The 17,587-nt window shown below is 34.5% G+C and overlaps 1 protein-coding gene across 14 annotated transcripts in view; it reads left to right on the forward strand.

Moving 5' to 3' along the window:
* Picalm (phosphatidylinositol binding clathrin assembly protein) overlaps positions 1–17,587 on the forward strand; it is an 83,624-nt gene that overhangs the window by 35,366 nt on the left and 30,671 nt on the right. For all 14 annotated transcript variants that reach the window (XM_034495852.3, XM_034495813.3, XM_034495891.2 and 11 more), the window contains exons 4-12: positions 1,764–1,866; positions 5,597–5,690; positions 7,049–7,160; positions 8,738–8,844; positions 10,810–10,851; positions 12,295–12,380; positions 14,283–14,406; positions 14,665–14,801; positions 15,406–15,509. In XM_034495852.3, the coding sequence (XP_034351743.1) occupies positions 1,764–1,866; positions 5,597–5,690; positions 7,049–7,160; positions 8,738–8,844; positions 10,810–10,851; positions 12,295–12,380; positions 14,283–14,406; positions 14,665–14,801; positions 15,406–15,509 (909 nt within the window). The remainder of the gene's footprint in view (positions 1–1,763; positions 1,867–5,596; positions 5,691–7,048; positions 7,161–8,737; positions 8,845–10,809; positions 10,852–12,294; positions 12,381–14,282; positions 14,407–14,664; positions 14,802–15,405; positions 15,510–17,587) is intronic.

A 17,587-nucleotide genomic window follows, 5' to 3' on the forward strand; every position in this document is an offset into this window, starting at 1 on the left:
AAGTGTAGTGTAATTCTGATAGGTCTGCCTTTATATGTTACTTGGCCGTTTTTCATTACTGCATTTAATATTCTTTCTTTGTTTTGTGCATTTGGTGTTTTGATTATTATGTGACAGGAAGAATTTATTTTCTGGTACAGGCTATTTGGCATTTTATAGGCTTCTTGTATGTTCATGGGCATCTCGTTCTTTAGGTTAGAGAAGTTTTCTTCTATAATTTTGTTGAAGATATTTATTGGCCCTTTAAGTTTGGATTCTTCACTCTCATCTATACCTATTATCCTTAGGTTTGGTCGTCTCATTGTGTCCTGGATTTTCTGGATGTTTTGTGTTAAGAACTTATTGCATTTTGCGTTTTCTTTGACAGTTGTGTCAATATTTTCTATGCTATCTTCTGCACCTGAGATTCTCTCTTCTATCTCTTGTATTATGTTCGTAATGCTTGCATCTATGACTCCTGATTTCTTTCTTAGGTTTTCTATCTGCAGGGTAGTCTTCCTTTGTGATTTCTTTATTGTTTCTATTTCCATTTTAATGTCCTGGATGGTTTTGTTCAATTCTTTCACCTTTTTGGTTGTGGTTTTTTTTGTAATTTTTTAAGGGATTTTTGTGTTTCCTCTTTAAGGGCTTCTACCTGTTTACCTGTGTTCTCTCCTCAAATGCTTGGAGAGTATTATTTATGTCCTTCTTAAAGTCCCCTATCATCATCATTAGAAGTGATTTTAAATCTGAATCTTGCCTTCCTAGTGATATGGGGAATTCAGGACTTTCTAGTATGGGAGAAGAACTAGGTTCTCATGGTGTCAAGTACCCTGGGTTGCTGATGCTTGTGTTTTTGTGCTTGCCTTTCACCATCTGGATCTTCTTAGTGCTACCTGCCCTGTCTCTGACTGGAGCCTGTCTTTCCTATTATCTTGGTTGTGTCAGAACTGTGTGGGGTGGGTGTTACTACTGGGGTTAGAGCTGGGGTCCAAGATCTGCTCAGTGCTCAGGCTCAGACAGGAAGGAACCTGTCTGATGAGATCTTATGTTACTGATTATGATGAAACAGTGTTAAGAGTAATTTACATTACTTTACAAGGTTTTATTGAAAATATTTAAAAACTGTTTTGGTTGTGCTAACATTATATATTACTGTCTTTTATTGGACAGTTCTTTTTATATTTCTTTCAAGGTTGACACATACAAGATACACTTGTCCTAAATATTACACAGCTACATGTTTTACAAGTATAGCAGTAGAAACTTCATTTGATTTGAGGATGGAATTATGGTTCTGAGATGTGCCTCTCCCCAGCCTCCCCCCAAAAAACAAGCAAAAAACAGAGTTTCTTTATACTCCTGCCTGTCTCGGATTCACTCTAAGACCAGGGTGACTTTGAAATTCTGAGATCTGCCTGTCTAATGCCTCCCAAATGCTGAGATTAAGGGTGTATGCCACTACCTCCTGTTGAGTTCTGAGGTTCTAGTTGTGAAGGGAACATATTTTTATAACTCCTGGAAAGTAAAGCATAGGCACGTGCATCAGACGAAGCAAAATAGACTTATTTTTAGACTCATAGCTCAAATTGTAAGGGAAACGATTTTAAAGCTGTATATGATCTGACTTTAAAAATTTTGAAGAATTTACTGCAAGACTTACTAGTTATTTAATTTGTATCACTGAATGTAGTTGGGATATCATATTTTTGCTATTAAATAATAAAGTTGCTTTTGTAGATAACCTTTGGACTTTATTCATTTATGAAAACTTTCTTTTGCAGGATATGATATGTCTACATTTATTAGACGGTATAGTAGATACTTAAATGAAAAGGCAGTTTCATACAGACAAGTTGCATTCGATTTCACAAAAGTAAAGAGAGGGTGAGTTATGTTTTCATTTCTAATTCAAATATCATATAGTGTAAAATATGAATTATTACATTGTGAATCACAGAACTTTAGCCAGTTTTATAAACTTTATTTTTTGAAGAAATGCCATATACTTTCTGTAGTAGGATTTTAAAATAATTTATCATTATAATAACGTTATTGTTACAATTCTCATGATTAAAATTCATGTTTTTAAAATTTATAACTAAGTAATTTTTAGTATGTTTACAAATTCATGTGACAACCCTACTGTATGCTTTCATTTCCTATAGTCTCTTTCTTCAGCCCCAATATCTATCCTGTACCCACTCAATTAATTATGTTTATCTTCTGGTTACTTTGAAACCTGATATGAGTTTTAGGGTCAACATGTCAATTTTGGTAGAATAACAGTCAAGAATTTTATTTAATTAGTTTGTTTGGTACAGATAGGGTCTTCTATGTCCCTGGCTGACCTTGAGTTCTCAAGAGATCAGTCTGTTTGTGCCTTCTGAGGCCTAGCCTGACTTTCTAATAAACATAGGATATCTTGCTTGTTCATTTCTTCCCTTTTTTTGTAGCCAGTTGTAGTAGTTCATACTTATCATCCAAGGATTGAGGAAAGGCATGGAAACCACAAGCCCTCCCCTCCCCTCCCCTTTTTCCCGTCCCTTCCCCCTCCTCCTTTTCCTCCCTGCCCAGTTATTTCTTTTCTTCTTTTTCTGTCCATCTTCCCTCCCTCCCACCCTTCCTTTCTTCCAAAGAAAAAGTTCCATCATAGTAAAAATATTGAGTGAGAAAGTATGGATGCAACAGACACTTTAATTGCATTGTGTGGCAGTTTTGATGGTCTTAAATATGCCAAAGGTGCCACCAATATGCATCATGGTTTTTCCATTGCTGCCTGTCATTAGCTCTTGATCCAGAGGCATGAAAAGATGCCAAAGAGCACCCTGGCTGCAGTGTTCACAGTGTAACTCATGACAGAGCCCTAAGTGGCTAGGCTGTGACACCTGTTAGTGATCCACCTGTGTTGCTCCCCCTGCTCCACCCTTCTTAGCAAAACCTAGGCAAAGCTAGACAGAAAGCAAAGGGTACTTGTGGCACAGGGGAAAGCGTGGGTTCACTTTCAGAGCACTTACTTCAGGAGCATAGGACTGAGTACTATAGGCCCTTTGGATTGTAGGCCCTGCTATTGGGAATATGGAGCTGTGAGCCATATGGAGGCAGATAGCTTTGGGCATGACTGTAGCACTCAGGCCAGGGCCCATAGTTTTCACATTTTTTTTTTATGTGTGCATCATCATGTGTGCATGATGGGGTGGGAGCTGTGTATGCCTCAGCAAATGTGTGGACTTTAAAGGAATTGGGTCTCTTTTTCCACCCTTATGTGTATGCTGGGGATTGAAATTAGGTGGCCTTTCCCAGCCCAGACATCATGCATGTAAAAGATGAGTTTAATTTTATTACATTCTGAGTACTGATCATCTTAGCAAAAGAACTAATTACACAAATAATGTGACAATACTTTGGTATCTACTAGTGTCTTATAGTCATTAGCTTTTTTCTGTAGGCTGAATTATGATAGCTCAGGGAAGAGCCAAAGGAGCAGTGTGTGCCGTCTGCAGACATTCCTGGTGAATGCTCTCCTAGTAAACTGCCCTGCAGCTTCCACATCTTAGAGATCTAAACACTTGCTGTATGCTTCAACCTGTTCTTCAAATTATAAAGTATTTACTGAAGTAGGTTTTGAGACAGGCTCTCTCTGGGTAGCCTTGGCTGTCCTGGAACTCACTCTGTCAACCAGGCTGGCCTCAGACCCAGAGATCTGCCTGCCTCTTAGTGTGCCACCATCTGGCCTGCAGTGGAAAGCTTAAAAATGTAGACATATACAAGATGTTTAAAAGATGAAATCAAATATTTTTCTTTAAACTTTGTTTTAAATCATGGAGAGTTGACGGTTTTACCAAACTAACTTCTACAGATTTCATGTTACATATTTAGGCACTCTGTAGAAGATTTCAGTGAGAGGTTCGTATCAGGAGTCTGCTGTCTTACTTCCTATACCCTGTTTAATAAACTGTTTTTTGTGTGAACTATTCCTGAGACATTTTAGAGTATGGGATGGTAGGATACGTCACAGAAGTAGAGGGAGGTTTGAAGATGCTCTGGAGTTCTCTAGAAAAGACTAGGATTTTTGGAAATCTTTACTGTCTATGTGAAGTTGATAATCGTGAGTTTATGTGTCTGCCACCTTGTGTAGTATAATATTTTAAAATCAAAGGGTTTATTGTGCATACTAGGCTAACATTGTCTCATTGCATCCTCTCTGTGGGTTTTTTTAGTTTGTATTCACGTGTGGATGTGAGTAAATTATTTTTTCCACCCAGGATTGTGAATTTGATAGGGGACTGACTGCAAGGAAAAAGGTGCAACAAAATTGTTTGCGACAGAATGTTTACAATAGTAACAATTTTGACCTTTTTCATTTGGGAGCTAAGAGTCTGCTCACTTTAAAAGAGACTTTGAGATAAAGAAGTTGTTGTTCATTTAGATGTTGAGCTAAACAAAGAAGACTGAGACAACATTCAAGACATCTGTTATGGAGAAATGTCCAGAAAGTAAAAAATTGACATCAGCAGAAGGGATTAAATGAGAAATGATGGTTTCTGGAAGAAAGTGTGATAGCTATGAAAATAAGGACAAGCTGTAAAGAGGAATTGTGTCCTCTTAGATCCAGCAGCTGTTGTCAGCCAGTGTGTTTGATAGGTACAGTAGCTAAAAGCTTATCAAAACTGCCTGAAGCAGAACAGTATTTGTTTCATTAAACTCTGTGGAGTCCCTACAAGGCAATATTGTTACTTTTTGAAATTTGTTGACAGTGTTCTTAGTATGGATTAGATTAGAGTGACCTGATAAAAATTATATTTTGTAAAACTGATTTTCTTTCTGATTTTCTTTTGAAAGTCTTTGATATTTGACTCAAATATTGCTCCCCCCTTCCCTTTTGGAAAAGTGCTTTTATTTATCTCTGGCTGCCCATTGCTGGACTTATAAAGTTTTTATTTTGCAACTACCCTGGACCTTGTGCTACTCCTTCCCCAGTCTGTTTACTAGGTGGGATTAGAGACCTGGCTATGAATAAATTAAGTGAAGTCAACTCCTGACTCTACGGTACTTAGCTGTTTACTGATTTCTGGCTAATAGTTTCTGTTGCTTTTAAGGAAGTATAGATTGGCCCTTCATGTACAGGAATGATTATGACCCTTGCCATTAGTTCTTGTGATAACTACACAATCCACCTTGCTTTATAGTAGAAACTTTCACTTAAAATAATATTTTATGTGTTTTGCCCACATGTATGTGTATGTATCATTTTTCCCACAGATAGCAGAAAAAGGCATTGGCTCTCCTAGATCTGTATCACTTAGGTTATTAGCTGCCATCTGGGTGTTAGGAATAGAACCTGGGTTTTCTGGAAGATCATTCTGTGTACTTAACTGCTGAGCCATCTCTCTGTGATTCACACCCCTCCTCTTCCTTTTTTTTTTTTTTTTTTTTTTTTTTTTTGCATCCGTTCTCAGCTATTGGTTTTATTTTATTTCTATATAATCCTTACTTGAGATTAGAATTCAATAACTACTTAAGAATATGTGGTGTTTTCATCACAGTCTTGTTATTTATGTAGAGAACCAAATGGGAGATTAAATAATGAATTAGTTTCGGTTTGTTTTCTTAATAGAGCTGATGGAGTTATGAGAACAATGAACACAGAAAAACTGTTAAAAACTGTACCAATTATCCAAAATCAAATGGATGCACTTCTTGATTTTAATGTAAGTTGATATGTTTCTGTAATTCAAAATTTCTAAACATTAGATGATCCTAACTGGTTAGCTCTAGCCTCTAGTTTTCATCATTTTGTCCACTTTGTACTCTATACTCTGGTTAACAGTGTGGATTTTCTCTAGTGCTAAAATATTAGGTTATACGGACTAAAGCAAATGATGGACAAAGTGCTTGATTAAGCTCTCCACAAGAGTTTCAGATTTTAAAAATGTAAGGATTTCTTTGGTACGTAGCCTTTTTAATGTTTCACTTTTACTTGGTAGAACGCAAAGCATGACAAGTATTTAGAAATAAAAGGAGGTTCAAATCCCAGTTTTGATAGATTGCTAAGTATTGCACAGTGACATTGTATCTTCTGGAATTTTTTAATGATGTTATTTGGGTAGTGAATATTGACTAAGCTTACAACAAACTACTCATGTGCTTCATAGACTAGAAAGTATCAGACTATAATAACTAGCGACTTGAGAATATCATTTTTCCATTTTTATATAGTAGAAAAGCTTTCATTTTGTGTTATATGAAAATTGTATGAAATTAAAATTTCAATGTCCACAGTAGCACTAATGGCACATAGTCAGATTCTTGGTCGGTGTGTATGCTGCTGTGGCTGTTTTTGTGTTACATTAGTAGTACTGGATTAACTACAGAAGAGAACATAAGTCCCAGTGCCTAAAAATCTCCCCTTTCATAAAAAAGAAGAAAGGCACTTGGATAAAGACTGTGGCTCTGGAAGAGACAGAAAGCTGGTGTATGAGAGAGTATTATTTTGGCTATATAGATGTACAGAAGGTTTTTCACTTAGTGCATTGTTTAGACTCTCTATAAAACTACTTGTCTTAGTGTGTATAATAGTCATATATATATATATATATATATATATATATTTTTTTTTTTTTTTTACTGGATCTTACTCAGAGGTTTTTAGGTTTTCTAGCCAGAAACCTTAAATATATGTGTATGAGTGGGTGTATATGCCCTTTATGAACTTTCAGTGTTGTAATAAAGTTATAATTAAGAGACTTGAGATGTTTAACTTGAAAGTTAACAGGAAATGACATTTTTACTTTGAGTCATAATTGTAAACTAGAATGAATGTTTATAAGTTGTTTTTGCTATTTGCTTACTTCTGAAGTTTCTTATTTAGAGTTCTACAATGTTTGTGTGTAATTCTGATGGCGAGAAATCAGGAAACTCATGTACTGGAACATTTACATGTAATGCATATCATAAGGCAAAATAAGCTCCCTTTTCCTAATAAGCTGACATGCTTTTAGAGAAGAATCATTTGTTAGTGTTGTTTAAAATATGAAATGAACTAATTGTATTTTCCATTTTCCCCTAGGTTAATAGTAATGAACTTACAAATGGGGTAATAAATGCTGCCTTCATGCTCCTGTTCAAAGATGCCATTAGACTATTTGCAGCATACAATGAAGGAATTATTAACTTATTGGGTAAATACGACAGTATCTGTGATAACTTTTCTTATTTCATATTGTACGAATTAATGATACTAAGTATCACTAAGTACTTATCACTAAGTACTGAGTAAGAGTAGTTACTTAAACTGCTGTGAAGTCCACCGTGACTCACGTTCATTCTAAAAGTTTATTTAGAGAAAGATTTTTATAACTCTACATAATACACACACATACACATATTTACACATACATGTATATCCACACAAATGAGAATATTTTAGCTAGTTATACTTTATTTTTTGATATAATAGTAATTTTTGATTGTTTCATTAATTTTTAGAAATACTTAAAATCTGTAAAATTAAATGAGAGAAGCTTATTTTCTTTGTCTCAGAAAAAGTATATTTCCTCAGTATGTCTTCTACAGTAAACCTTATGAAAGTAGTATGTGTGTATATATATGATTTTTTTTTTCTTCAAAATTTGGTGCACATACATGTTGTGGGCCTGAGGATTAAATCTAGGGTTTTTTTTTGTTTTTTGTTTTGAATGTTGAGATTATGCTTTATCACTGAGCTGCATCCTTAGTTCCTAAACTTAATTTTGAAGTTAGGAATTACTTTTAAGCCAGTCAATATTGGGGGAATGAATACTTTCCACTTTGGGGGAGTTTCAGGAATTTGTGATGCTTTCTTATATACCAAGATGTATTTGAAATTTTTTTAAGTAGAAATGCTTCTTTGAAAGATTTATTTAATTATTTTTATTAATAGGTTTGTTTGTGTAGATCTCCATGTGTATGTTCAGGTATTTGTGGAGGCTAGATGGATCTCCTGGAGCTGGAGTTTCAGGAAGTTGTGAGCTGCTTGTAATGGGTGCTGGGAATGGGCTGGTCCTTAGAAAGAGCAGCAAGTGCTCTTAATCTCTAAGCTGCTTCCTCAGCCCCCCACCCCCACCTCATTAACAAAAAAAAGAGGTTTTGATGGAGTAGAAAAGGAATAACAAAAAGTGCCAAGATATTATCAGATGCCTAGTATACTTATTCTAGTATGCCACTCCTCTTAAGTTTACTTACTTAAATGTGGTTTTCATAGACTGGGACAACAAATATATGGAGGGGTACTTCATAACTGAACAAAAAAGGCTGTGGAAGTGAAAGCCTTTGACTTCATGATTGGTAAATGTGATGGTCTGAATTTCTGTATAAAAATTAAGGGAGCTTTTGAAATGACATTGGATAAAGTTACAATCTTAGAATGTTAATACTGATATATTAATAAAATATTTATAAACAGATTTTAGTGTTTTAAGTGAAGTATTATGTGTGTTTAAATGCAGATATATCCTTGGAGAATTGTGAGCAAAGCAGTATTGTGAATAAAATAGTAATGTGAATACCTTCCAGCAGTCTTTCTATCTTTAATGTATTAGGACCTCAGTTCTAATTTGCTTTAAGTATCCAAACTAATAGCACTAATTTTTGTTGTAGGGTAAGTTCTTTGAGAGAATTATGATCTTTCTGGAGATACTGCCTAATCTTTTTCCTTTCTCAGGAAACTTTTAGGGTCTTTTTAATGTAAATAAGAATATTTTCATACTTCTTTGGGCAGAAAAATATTTTGATATGAAAAAGAACCAGTGCAAAGAAGGTCTTGACATCTATAAGAAGTTTCTGACTAGGATGACAAGAATCTCAGAGTTTCTGAAAGTTGCAGAGGTAAGCTGTCTTCAGAGGCTGTAGACTTTTTTTTTTATATGTATAGATTTTGAAGAAATCATTACCCAAATGAAAGAAGTAATTTCAATATGAGAATATATACCACATACATATGGTGTATATGCAGTGATATTAATATGCACTATTGAATTTTGTCAATAGTATTAATATGACATAATATTGATTGAGTAAATAATAAACATGCGTCATATTTAACATATGAGATGGTGAAAGTAATCTACTTTTATTTACATTGTATACATCTCTACACAATAAGATTGTTGTCTGCTGGTGGTAGTGATAACTGCGTTTAGAATTAGCTGTTTATTTAAAGGCTTACTCTGTTGGTGCTGGTGGGAAATGCTCAGGGTCAGCCTAAGTTCTTCCTCGAGACGGGCCTGCAACCGGAGCTGCATAGTTCATAGTTCAGTTCACAAGACCTAAGTGAATTTTACATATTTATTATGAAAAGATTATGTGGTAATCTAATTTTTAAAATCTAAACAAATTTTTTTTTTTACAAAAAAATAGTTATGTTTACAGGCATCCTTTATTTATGTTAGCAGAGACAGTTCATAAAGATTTTTCCCCTTTCTTTACCCTCTATTTATTATTACTAGAAATGCCCATCTTTAGAATATTTTGATCACTTACATTAAAGTCATTACTCTGGAACTACCAAGTTAGTGACCCTAGGCATTGTTATCCCTGTGATAGTTTATTCTTTAACAAATGGAATGACCTTGCTTTATGATACCTAAGGAAATTTGCTTTGATGCAGAAAGGTTTTTTAAGGGAGAAATCTGATTTTTTGCTCCCTATTTCCTTAGTACCAGTTGCGTATTAAAACTATAAGGAGGTAGGGTGCATGTAAAGTTTTCAAGTAAGTTTCAATTCGTTTATTTTCCTTTCTGATCATTTACCTTCTCTGTATTTGAAAGTAATAATTAGTGTCATATATTTTAAGCTTTTCTGTATCTCCAGGTTATAGGTTTGACACAGACAGAATGTATTATCTGTTCATTGATCTAAGAAATATAAAAAACTCTGCTCTAAAATGTTATGAGTCTGACTTTGGGCTTGTAGTATCATTGCGGACGTCAGTTCTTAAAGGCAACAGTAATCTCTTGGGATGTGTTCCAAGGGAACAGTTGTCTCAATCTGAGTGATGTTATTAATATCTAAATATGAATGAATTAAACTTTTATTGACTTCATTTTAAGACTCTTAAAAAATGAGAAAAAGAAGAGGGTAATTAGAAATTAAAACATAGTCAAGGGAGAAAATTTGGATCCTTAACTACATAGGAAGGTTGTTTTATTTTTGGCTTGTTTTTGTAATCATTTTTGCTGAGAGTTATCTAGTGCCTCAACACCATGAAAAGTATGTTGAGGTTTGGTGAAGGTACTTATATCCTGGTTCAATATCACTTCACGTTTGTGAAAATTTTGTTTTTCATAGTAAACAGACTTATAAAAAGTATGTATTTTATTTGTGTGTTTGAGCACTTGAATGCCATGGCATTTCTGTTGAGGTCAGAGAATCAACTCATGTGAATAAGTTCTCTTTCCACCATGAGATTCCCAGGGATCAAACCCAGGTTGTCAGGCTTGGCAACAAGTACTTTCTTTGCTGAGCCATATCACTGGCTCCCAAATGGAAGGTTTTAAAAGTATTTTTTATGGTGATTGTCAGATAGAGCATTTTTATGGGAAAAAAAAAAGGACAAAGAATCAGTTTAAGGCAAGTTGGTGTCATTAGATCTCTCTCTCTCTCTCTCTCTCTCTCTCTCTCTCTCTCTCTCTCTCTCTCTCTCTCTCTCTCTCTCTCTCTCTCTCTCTCTCTCTGTGCCAGGGAACTTGTTCCTGGCCAGACGTACTCCTATTGTTACTATACCATACATAGAAGAGGCAACATTCATCTGATTATAATTTCATGTGTTAAATACAGCATTTCTTTTTGCAGCAAGTTGGAATTGACAGAGGAGATATTCCAGATCTTTCACAGGTGAGTAGATTGTTGAAGCATGAGGTCACTGTCATATGTGCTGCTGTGCCAGGATGAGTAGTGCTGTGAGACACTGCTAAGAGTAGTGTGCTTTGTCCTTCTCATTTTAACATTGTAATACATTGCTGAAGAGGGGTCATTTTACATTATGACACAATGAATGGTTAGTTGATCCCTTACTCTATTGGGTCTTTCCACTGCTATACCATAACAGTTGCACATGGAAAAACTCATCCCAGCCTGTGTAATAACCCAGGAAAATTGTATCTCTGAAATTTTCTCTCCAGCTTTCAGGCTGTTTCACTTAGAGTCTTATCTTTCCTAATTGATAGTCACTAGTTATATAGCCCTAAGGAGGGGCCTTGTGAACCATGTAATATTTATGAATTTTGCAGGCTTTCCTTTTCCTTCCAGGAGGGAATTATTTAGTTTTGAAGATACTCATACACAACTCCTAAATACACAAAACCACATTTAAACCTATATTTCACATATGGCAGAAAACATGGTATTTGAGTTTGGCTTGTTTTAACTTGATCGTTTCTATATAAATCCATTCTACTGACAGTATCATGATTTCATTTCATTACAATTGAGTAAAATTTCATTTTGTATGTATATCACATGTTTCTTTATCCATTCACATAATGATGGAGGTCTAGACTGGTGCCACACTATAGTTATTGGTAGCAGTTAGAAATAAGCATGGCGGAGCCAGTATCTCAGGTATGTTGATTTAGTATTATAGCTGGGTAATTCGGTAGTTCTATTATTATTTTAAATTTTTTGTTTTATTTGGGGTGTGTGTGTGTGTGTGTGTGTGTGTGTGTGTGTGTGTGTGTGTGTAGGGAGACCAGAAAAGAGTGTTGAATCCCCTGGAGTTATGTGTGCAGCATTTGTGACTACAGGCAAACATATGCCACAACACATTTATGGAAGTCAGAGGACTACTTTCATTTTTACTGCAAATGATAGTACCCTCTCACAAGCCCTGAAATCCATGATCTTGTATGCAAATTAAAATAAGTATCTGCTATATTCTCAATAATATGTATTTACTAAACTTTTTCACATATTTAGAAATTTTAGGTTCTTAAAAGTTTAAGTTTTATGCTTATCTTCAGTTCTTAACATTTTTGGTGATGCTTATTAGTAACTTCAACTAGTTCATGTTCCAATAATAATAGTAGTAGTAATAATAATAATTATAATAATAATAATAATTATTATTATATTATAATAATGATATTATAATAATGATATTATATAATTATATTATTATTATTGTTGTTGTTGTTGTTGTAGTTGTAGTATCTAAAAAATGCCCACCAGTAATTAGTACATGAGAAATATGTTTCTTTTGCTCTTATGTGAGATGACATTTGATTTATTTTGTCAAATAGTGTAATATATATGAAATTCTTAATATTTGTGTAATTTCAGGCCCCCAGCAGTCTTCTTGATGCTTTAGAACAACATTTAGCTTCCTTGGAAGGGAAGAAAATCAAAGATTCCACAGCTGCAAGCAGGTATATATATTTGTTTATTTTTTGACAGTTGAAGATGGGAGTTATTTTTTCAGAAGGAATAGATGAAACCAGCTGTAGTTCAATTGTATCTCTATCTTGACTTGGCTATCTGTTAGATAGGTTTAAATAATGAGTGTCACTATCACTAGTAATTAGTAGCTTTAAAATTAGTAACAGGATTCCATGGAGTTAATTTTAGTTTTTAAGAGATAATTCTGTATTAATTTGCTCAACTTTTAAAATATCCCTGCATTAGATGCAGTAGTAATACCAGGATTCAAGTTTAGAATTTCTGACATATTTTAATTTTTGTGCTTTTTGATATGATTGATTGTTGTCACATCTTTTTTTAATCAATTCAACTTTTGGGCTAATTCCCCAGTTTATCTATCAAATTAAAAATAATAGAAATTATCTCTTATTGATCCTTTAATACAAGCTTTTGGTTGGGTGTAGTAATTGAATAATTACCATCTTATAAAGAGTTTATCTCTTTATTTAATATATAAAATAGTAAGAGTTCCTTTGGTTCTTTTTAATTTTTCTTTTTTTATTTTATATTGTATTGATCTCTCCTCTTTTTTTGTAATAAATTTTAAGCAATGTCAAGTACAATGGCTTGTATCTATAATCCCAGAACCTTGAAAGTTGAGTTAGGAGAAAGTCAACTTTGAGTTTAGCTTGGGCTAAGTTAAGGTCAGTCTGCACTACATCGAAAGAGACTACCTGTCTGTGTGCTGCACATCCCCCAACCCCCAATTCCAAAGGAGAAAGTCCACTAATGAATTGTTTATGTTTAATACTACTTTGTACAAGATCTTCATTTTATAGTAGGTTCTTGGAAGTAGTATAATTGGGCTGGTGAGATAGTTGAGCAGTTAAGAGCACTCATGAGTTCAAATCCCAGCAACCACATGGTAGCTCACACTCATCCGTAATAAGATCTGATGCCCTCATATGGGTGTCTGAAGACAGCTACAGTGTACTTGGGGCTAGAGTGAGTGGAGCCCAGAGTGAACGGGGCCTGGAACAAGAGGGAGAAGGGAAGGGGGAAAAAAAGTAGTAGTAGAATCACTAAGATGTTTAACCAGTTGGTTTTAGGACAGTAATGAAAAAAATCTAGTCACTTGCCATAGAACTTATCTTTATATGATTGGCTTTTTAATTTCTGTCATAATTATATGACTCTCATTGAGGCCAGATGTAGTTCTTTATCCTAGAATTTAATGTTGGTTCATGATTTAGTATGGATGAATGTTTACAAAGTGGGAAATAGGTTTAGTGAGAGGTAATGAATTGCGCATTTGTAATAGGTTTGAGAAGAGAATTCTGGCTTGTCAGAATGGTAGCAAGTACATAGAAAGGAGGTGCCGCACAGACTGATGACTGAATTGAAGTCAGTATTTCTTTTCAAGGAGCCTGGAATCCACTGGGATATGTTTTGTGAGTGTTACGTGGAGAAGCAATCCTAGATGAGGATGACTTACTGTTGGTGCTCAAGCTTTGGTGTGTTCTTGTGGTAGAACTGTCCAGAGCCAGGGTGGTAATTGGCATAGGAGCTGTCTCTGAGAAACTAAATTAGTGTTGTTGTTTTTGTATTAGGACTCTGCTAGGAATGTGAAGTCTCTTTCCTATTGCTTCCTTGTCTTAGGAAAGGCTGTGTGTTCCAGTGTTGTACAGTTTTTCTAGAGTCTGATATTTAACTCTGAAAGCTACACATTTGCATTTTAGTTCACATTGTTAAAACTGTTGAATTTTCTAGGTCATTGAGTAGAAGGGCCAATCTAATTTTAAGTCCATATACTTGTTTTAGTTTGTGAAAAGCAGGACCACTTCATTTTATGTTCTAGACATGAAATACTTAGCACAAAAAGCCAAATTACTTTTATCTTCTTACCCTAGGGCTACCACACTTTCCAATGCAGTCTCTTCTTTAGCAAGCACTGGCCTGTCTCTGACCAAAGTGGATGAAAGGGAAAAGCAGGCAGCATTAGAGGAAGAACAGGCTCGTTTAAAAGCACTAAAGGTAAGTAAGTATGGGCATTCTCTTCAGAAGAACAAGTAGAAACATCGTTATATTAATGGACCTTTTAGGTTTTAAAATGTGTTAGCAGTCTTACAGGCTGAAACTTAGTTTCATTTTCTTATACTGGCATGGAATGCTTGGTGAAAGGTCAGGGAATACCCTTCAGCTATTAAAGCAGAATTAGAAAATGTCTGTTTTTAGAGTCTGTATCAACAGATCTAGTTTTAGATTCCTTATGCTTAGTTCCTTTCTCACCAGGAACAGCGTCTAAAAGAACTTGCAAAGAAACCGCATACCTCTTTAACAACTGCAGCCTCTCCTGTGTCCACCTCAGCAGGGGGAATAATGACTGCACCAGCCATTGACATATTTTCTACCCCTAGTTCTTCTAACAGGTACAACGGGCAGTAAGGATGTCTGAGTATTTAGTATCAGACATACTTCAAATTCTGTTTTATAGATTCTGTGAGTTTGCTTTGATTTATGATTTTGTATTTACAAATTACTACAAAAGGTGTAACAAATAATATAATTGGTATGCTATCTAAATATAAATTAATACAGTTATGTTTTATATGCTTAGGAAATGGAATATGGCTAAGTTACTATTTATTAATTGGAATATAATATAAAGAAATGGGTGTTTTGGGGGGGAATACTCATTAAGTCTTTCCAGAAAAGTTGTTACTCATATTCAATAGAAACTTCAGACATGCTCAAGTATTTTTCTGGGCCTTTTTAGAATTATGTTAAATGAGAAACATACCACTGTTACCTTGCTAGACTTGTTCCTCTTTTTAGGCTTACATTGAAGCTTTTTACTTTTAAATTTTTTCTTTCTTTTTTCTCTTTTTTTTCTTTTTCTTTTTCTTTTTTTTTTTCTTTTTCTTTTTTTTTTTTTTTTTTTTTTTTTTTTTTGAGGTGGAGGTAGGGCAGGAGACAAACTAATATAGCAAAGTTCATCTAGAAATAAAACTTCTTTCCAAAATATTTTTCTAGCACATCTAAGCTGCCAAATGACCTGCTTGATCTGCAGCAGCCAACTTTTCATCCATCTGTCCATGCTATGTCAGCTGCTCCTCAGGTAGCAAGCACATGGGGAGGTAAGTGTTTACTGTGTGGGTATCTTCGCTTGGCATTATGTAGCTTTCTACCATTTTTGTAGAAGTTTTGGTTATACTTGATGCATGGGAACTTGAGAAATAATAAAATGACAGTAAACTAATTTTTATCTCCTGGTGAAAATTTATAATAAATGAAGTATTAAATTCATAGTTAATTATAGAAGAAGGTTTAGTGAAGATGAAATTAAATATAAGAGGAAGAACCACTTTCTTAAGTATGAGATCACCCCTTTAGCAAAACTCAGATTGCTTATCAAATGGTGAAGAATGTTGTATGTGACAGGTATCATATGGTAATTCTTGGATTTTTTTAGATTGTATTTTAATTTTATTTACTTAATTAACTTATTTTATGTTAAATGTTGGTTTAACTTAGACTTGTAAGATAACAGGAATGTCCTTCAATAGGTTTTTAATTCTAAGGTGATCATGATTTAACACCTTTAAATCAGAGTGGTAATGTATGTCTATTTTACAGTTTTAGTTGATTTAAAATCATATCCTTTGCATGATTTTGGTGTATATGTATTTATATACATATGGATGTATGTGTGTATTATATAAATAGTCACCAAAAATTGTTGGAAAGAGATTTTCAGAAAAATGATACTAAGTAGAAAACTATAAAATATATTGAAATATGTATTTGCTTTCTTACATTTGAATTATTAAATTTTTACAGCATGTAAAATAGATTTTCATCTTTAATCATTTGAATTAAAAATATAGTTTTATGGTTCTTCCTTTTTTCTTCTCTGTCTCTCTCTTCCCATTCCCTCCAAGGCTCCTTTGTGGTTTTCTTGGATGTGGTACTGAGTATTGAATCCAGGGCATTGCACACACTAGGCAGATGCTCTGCCATTGAGCTGCATCACCTGCCCAGAGATGCTTTTTTTGTATACTAGATCTAAGCTCTGTGAAGACAAGGGTTATCCATCATTGGTACCCCGAGAGCACTTTGTGGTGGCTTGGGTGCCAAGGTGCACATGTGGAGCTCAGAGAACAACTTGGTGGTATAATTTTCTCCATCCACCTTTATATAGGTTCTAAGGATCCAGTCAGGTCTCTACTCTGAGCCCTGTTGTTTTTCTCACACTGTAGCCCAAGCGAGTCTCACACTCATGGCCATCCTTCTGCCTCAACCTCTAAGTGTTAGGATAGTAGGATTGGAACTATCATACCCAGCCCTAGAATACTTCTTGTTATATGTAGCTATAAATAAATCAATCAATATAGTAAGTACTTTGTGGAATAAGTAGACAGTTTTTCTTCAGGACAAATTGTATCTATTTCAAAGGAAGTAGAAAATTAAGAATTAAAAGCACTTGATTTTTAAACTCGTTTTGTATAAGCATTAAAGTTAGTTTAATTGAACAAAATCTTGGATTTGAGAGTAATTTCTAAAGAAAGTAGTTTTAATAAGTATATTATAATTGTTTTAAAATTAAACTATAGCCAGTGAATTAAAGGTTAAGAAAGGAGTTTCTTGGTGCTGGAGACATGGGTCAGTGATTAAGAGTGTGTACTGCTCTTGTCTAGGACCTAGTTGAATTCCTAGCACCCATGTTGGGCGGATAACAACTACCTTTATAAATCTGCCTCCAGCCTCCTTATATACTTACATTCACATACAGAATCACAGACACAAACAGATTAAAATCTTAAATATAAAAATTTTAAAAAAAGAATAGAAATGTCTCCCTCCCTTTCTCCTTCCTTCCCTTCTTTTCTTTTTGAGACAGGGTTTTTTTCTATATATCCCTGGCTGTCCTGGAACTTGCTTTGTAGAACAGCCTATCCTCGAACTCACAGAGATCCACCTGCGAGAATGGTGTTTCTTAATTTCTTAACAGATCCTGGTATTAAAATTTTAATTTGAGAAATTTTTATTCTTATTCTTTACTTAATCTCAGTTGTACATTTTTAAGGGATAGGGGTTGGAGGAAGGTCTCTCTATTTTGTCCTGGCTGTCCTGAACTTGCTATGTAGAGTAAGCTGGTCTCAAACTTATAGAGATCCTTCTATCTCTGCCTCTCTCTAATTATTTGCTGGTATTA

Source organism: Arvicanthis niloticus, chromosome 1 (genome assembly GCF_011762505.2).
Source record: "Arvicanthis niloticus isolate mArvNil1 chromosome 1, mArvNil1.pat.X, whole genome shotgun sequence".
Classification (NCBI taxonomy): Eukaryota; Metazoa; Chordata; class Mammalia; order Rodentia; family Muridae; genus Arvicanthis; species Arvicanthis niloticus.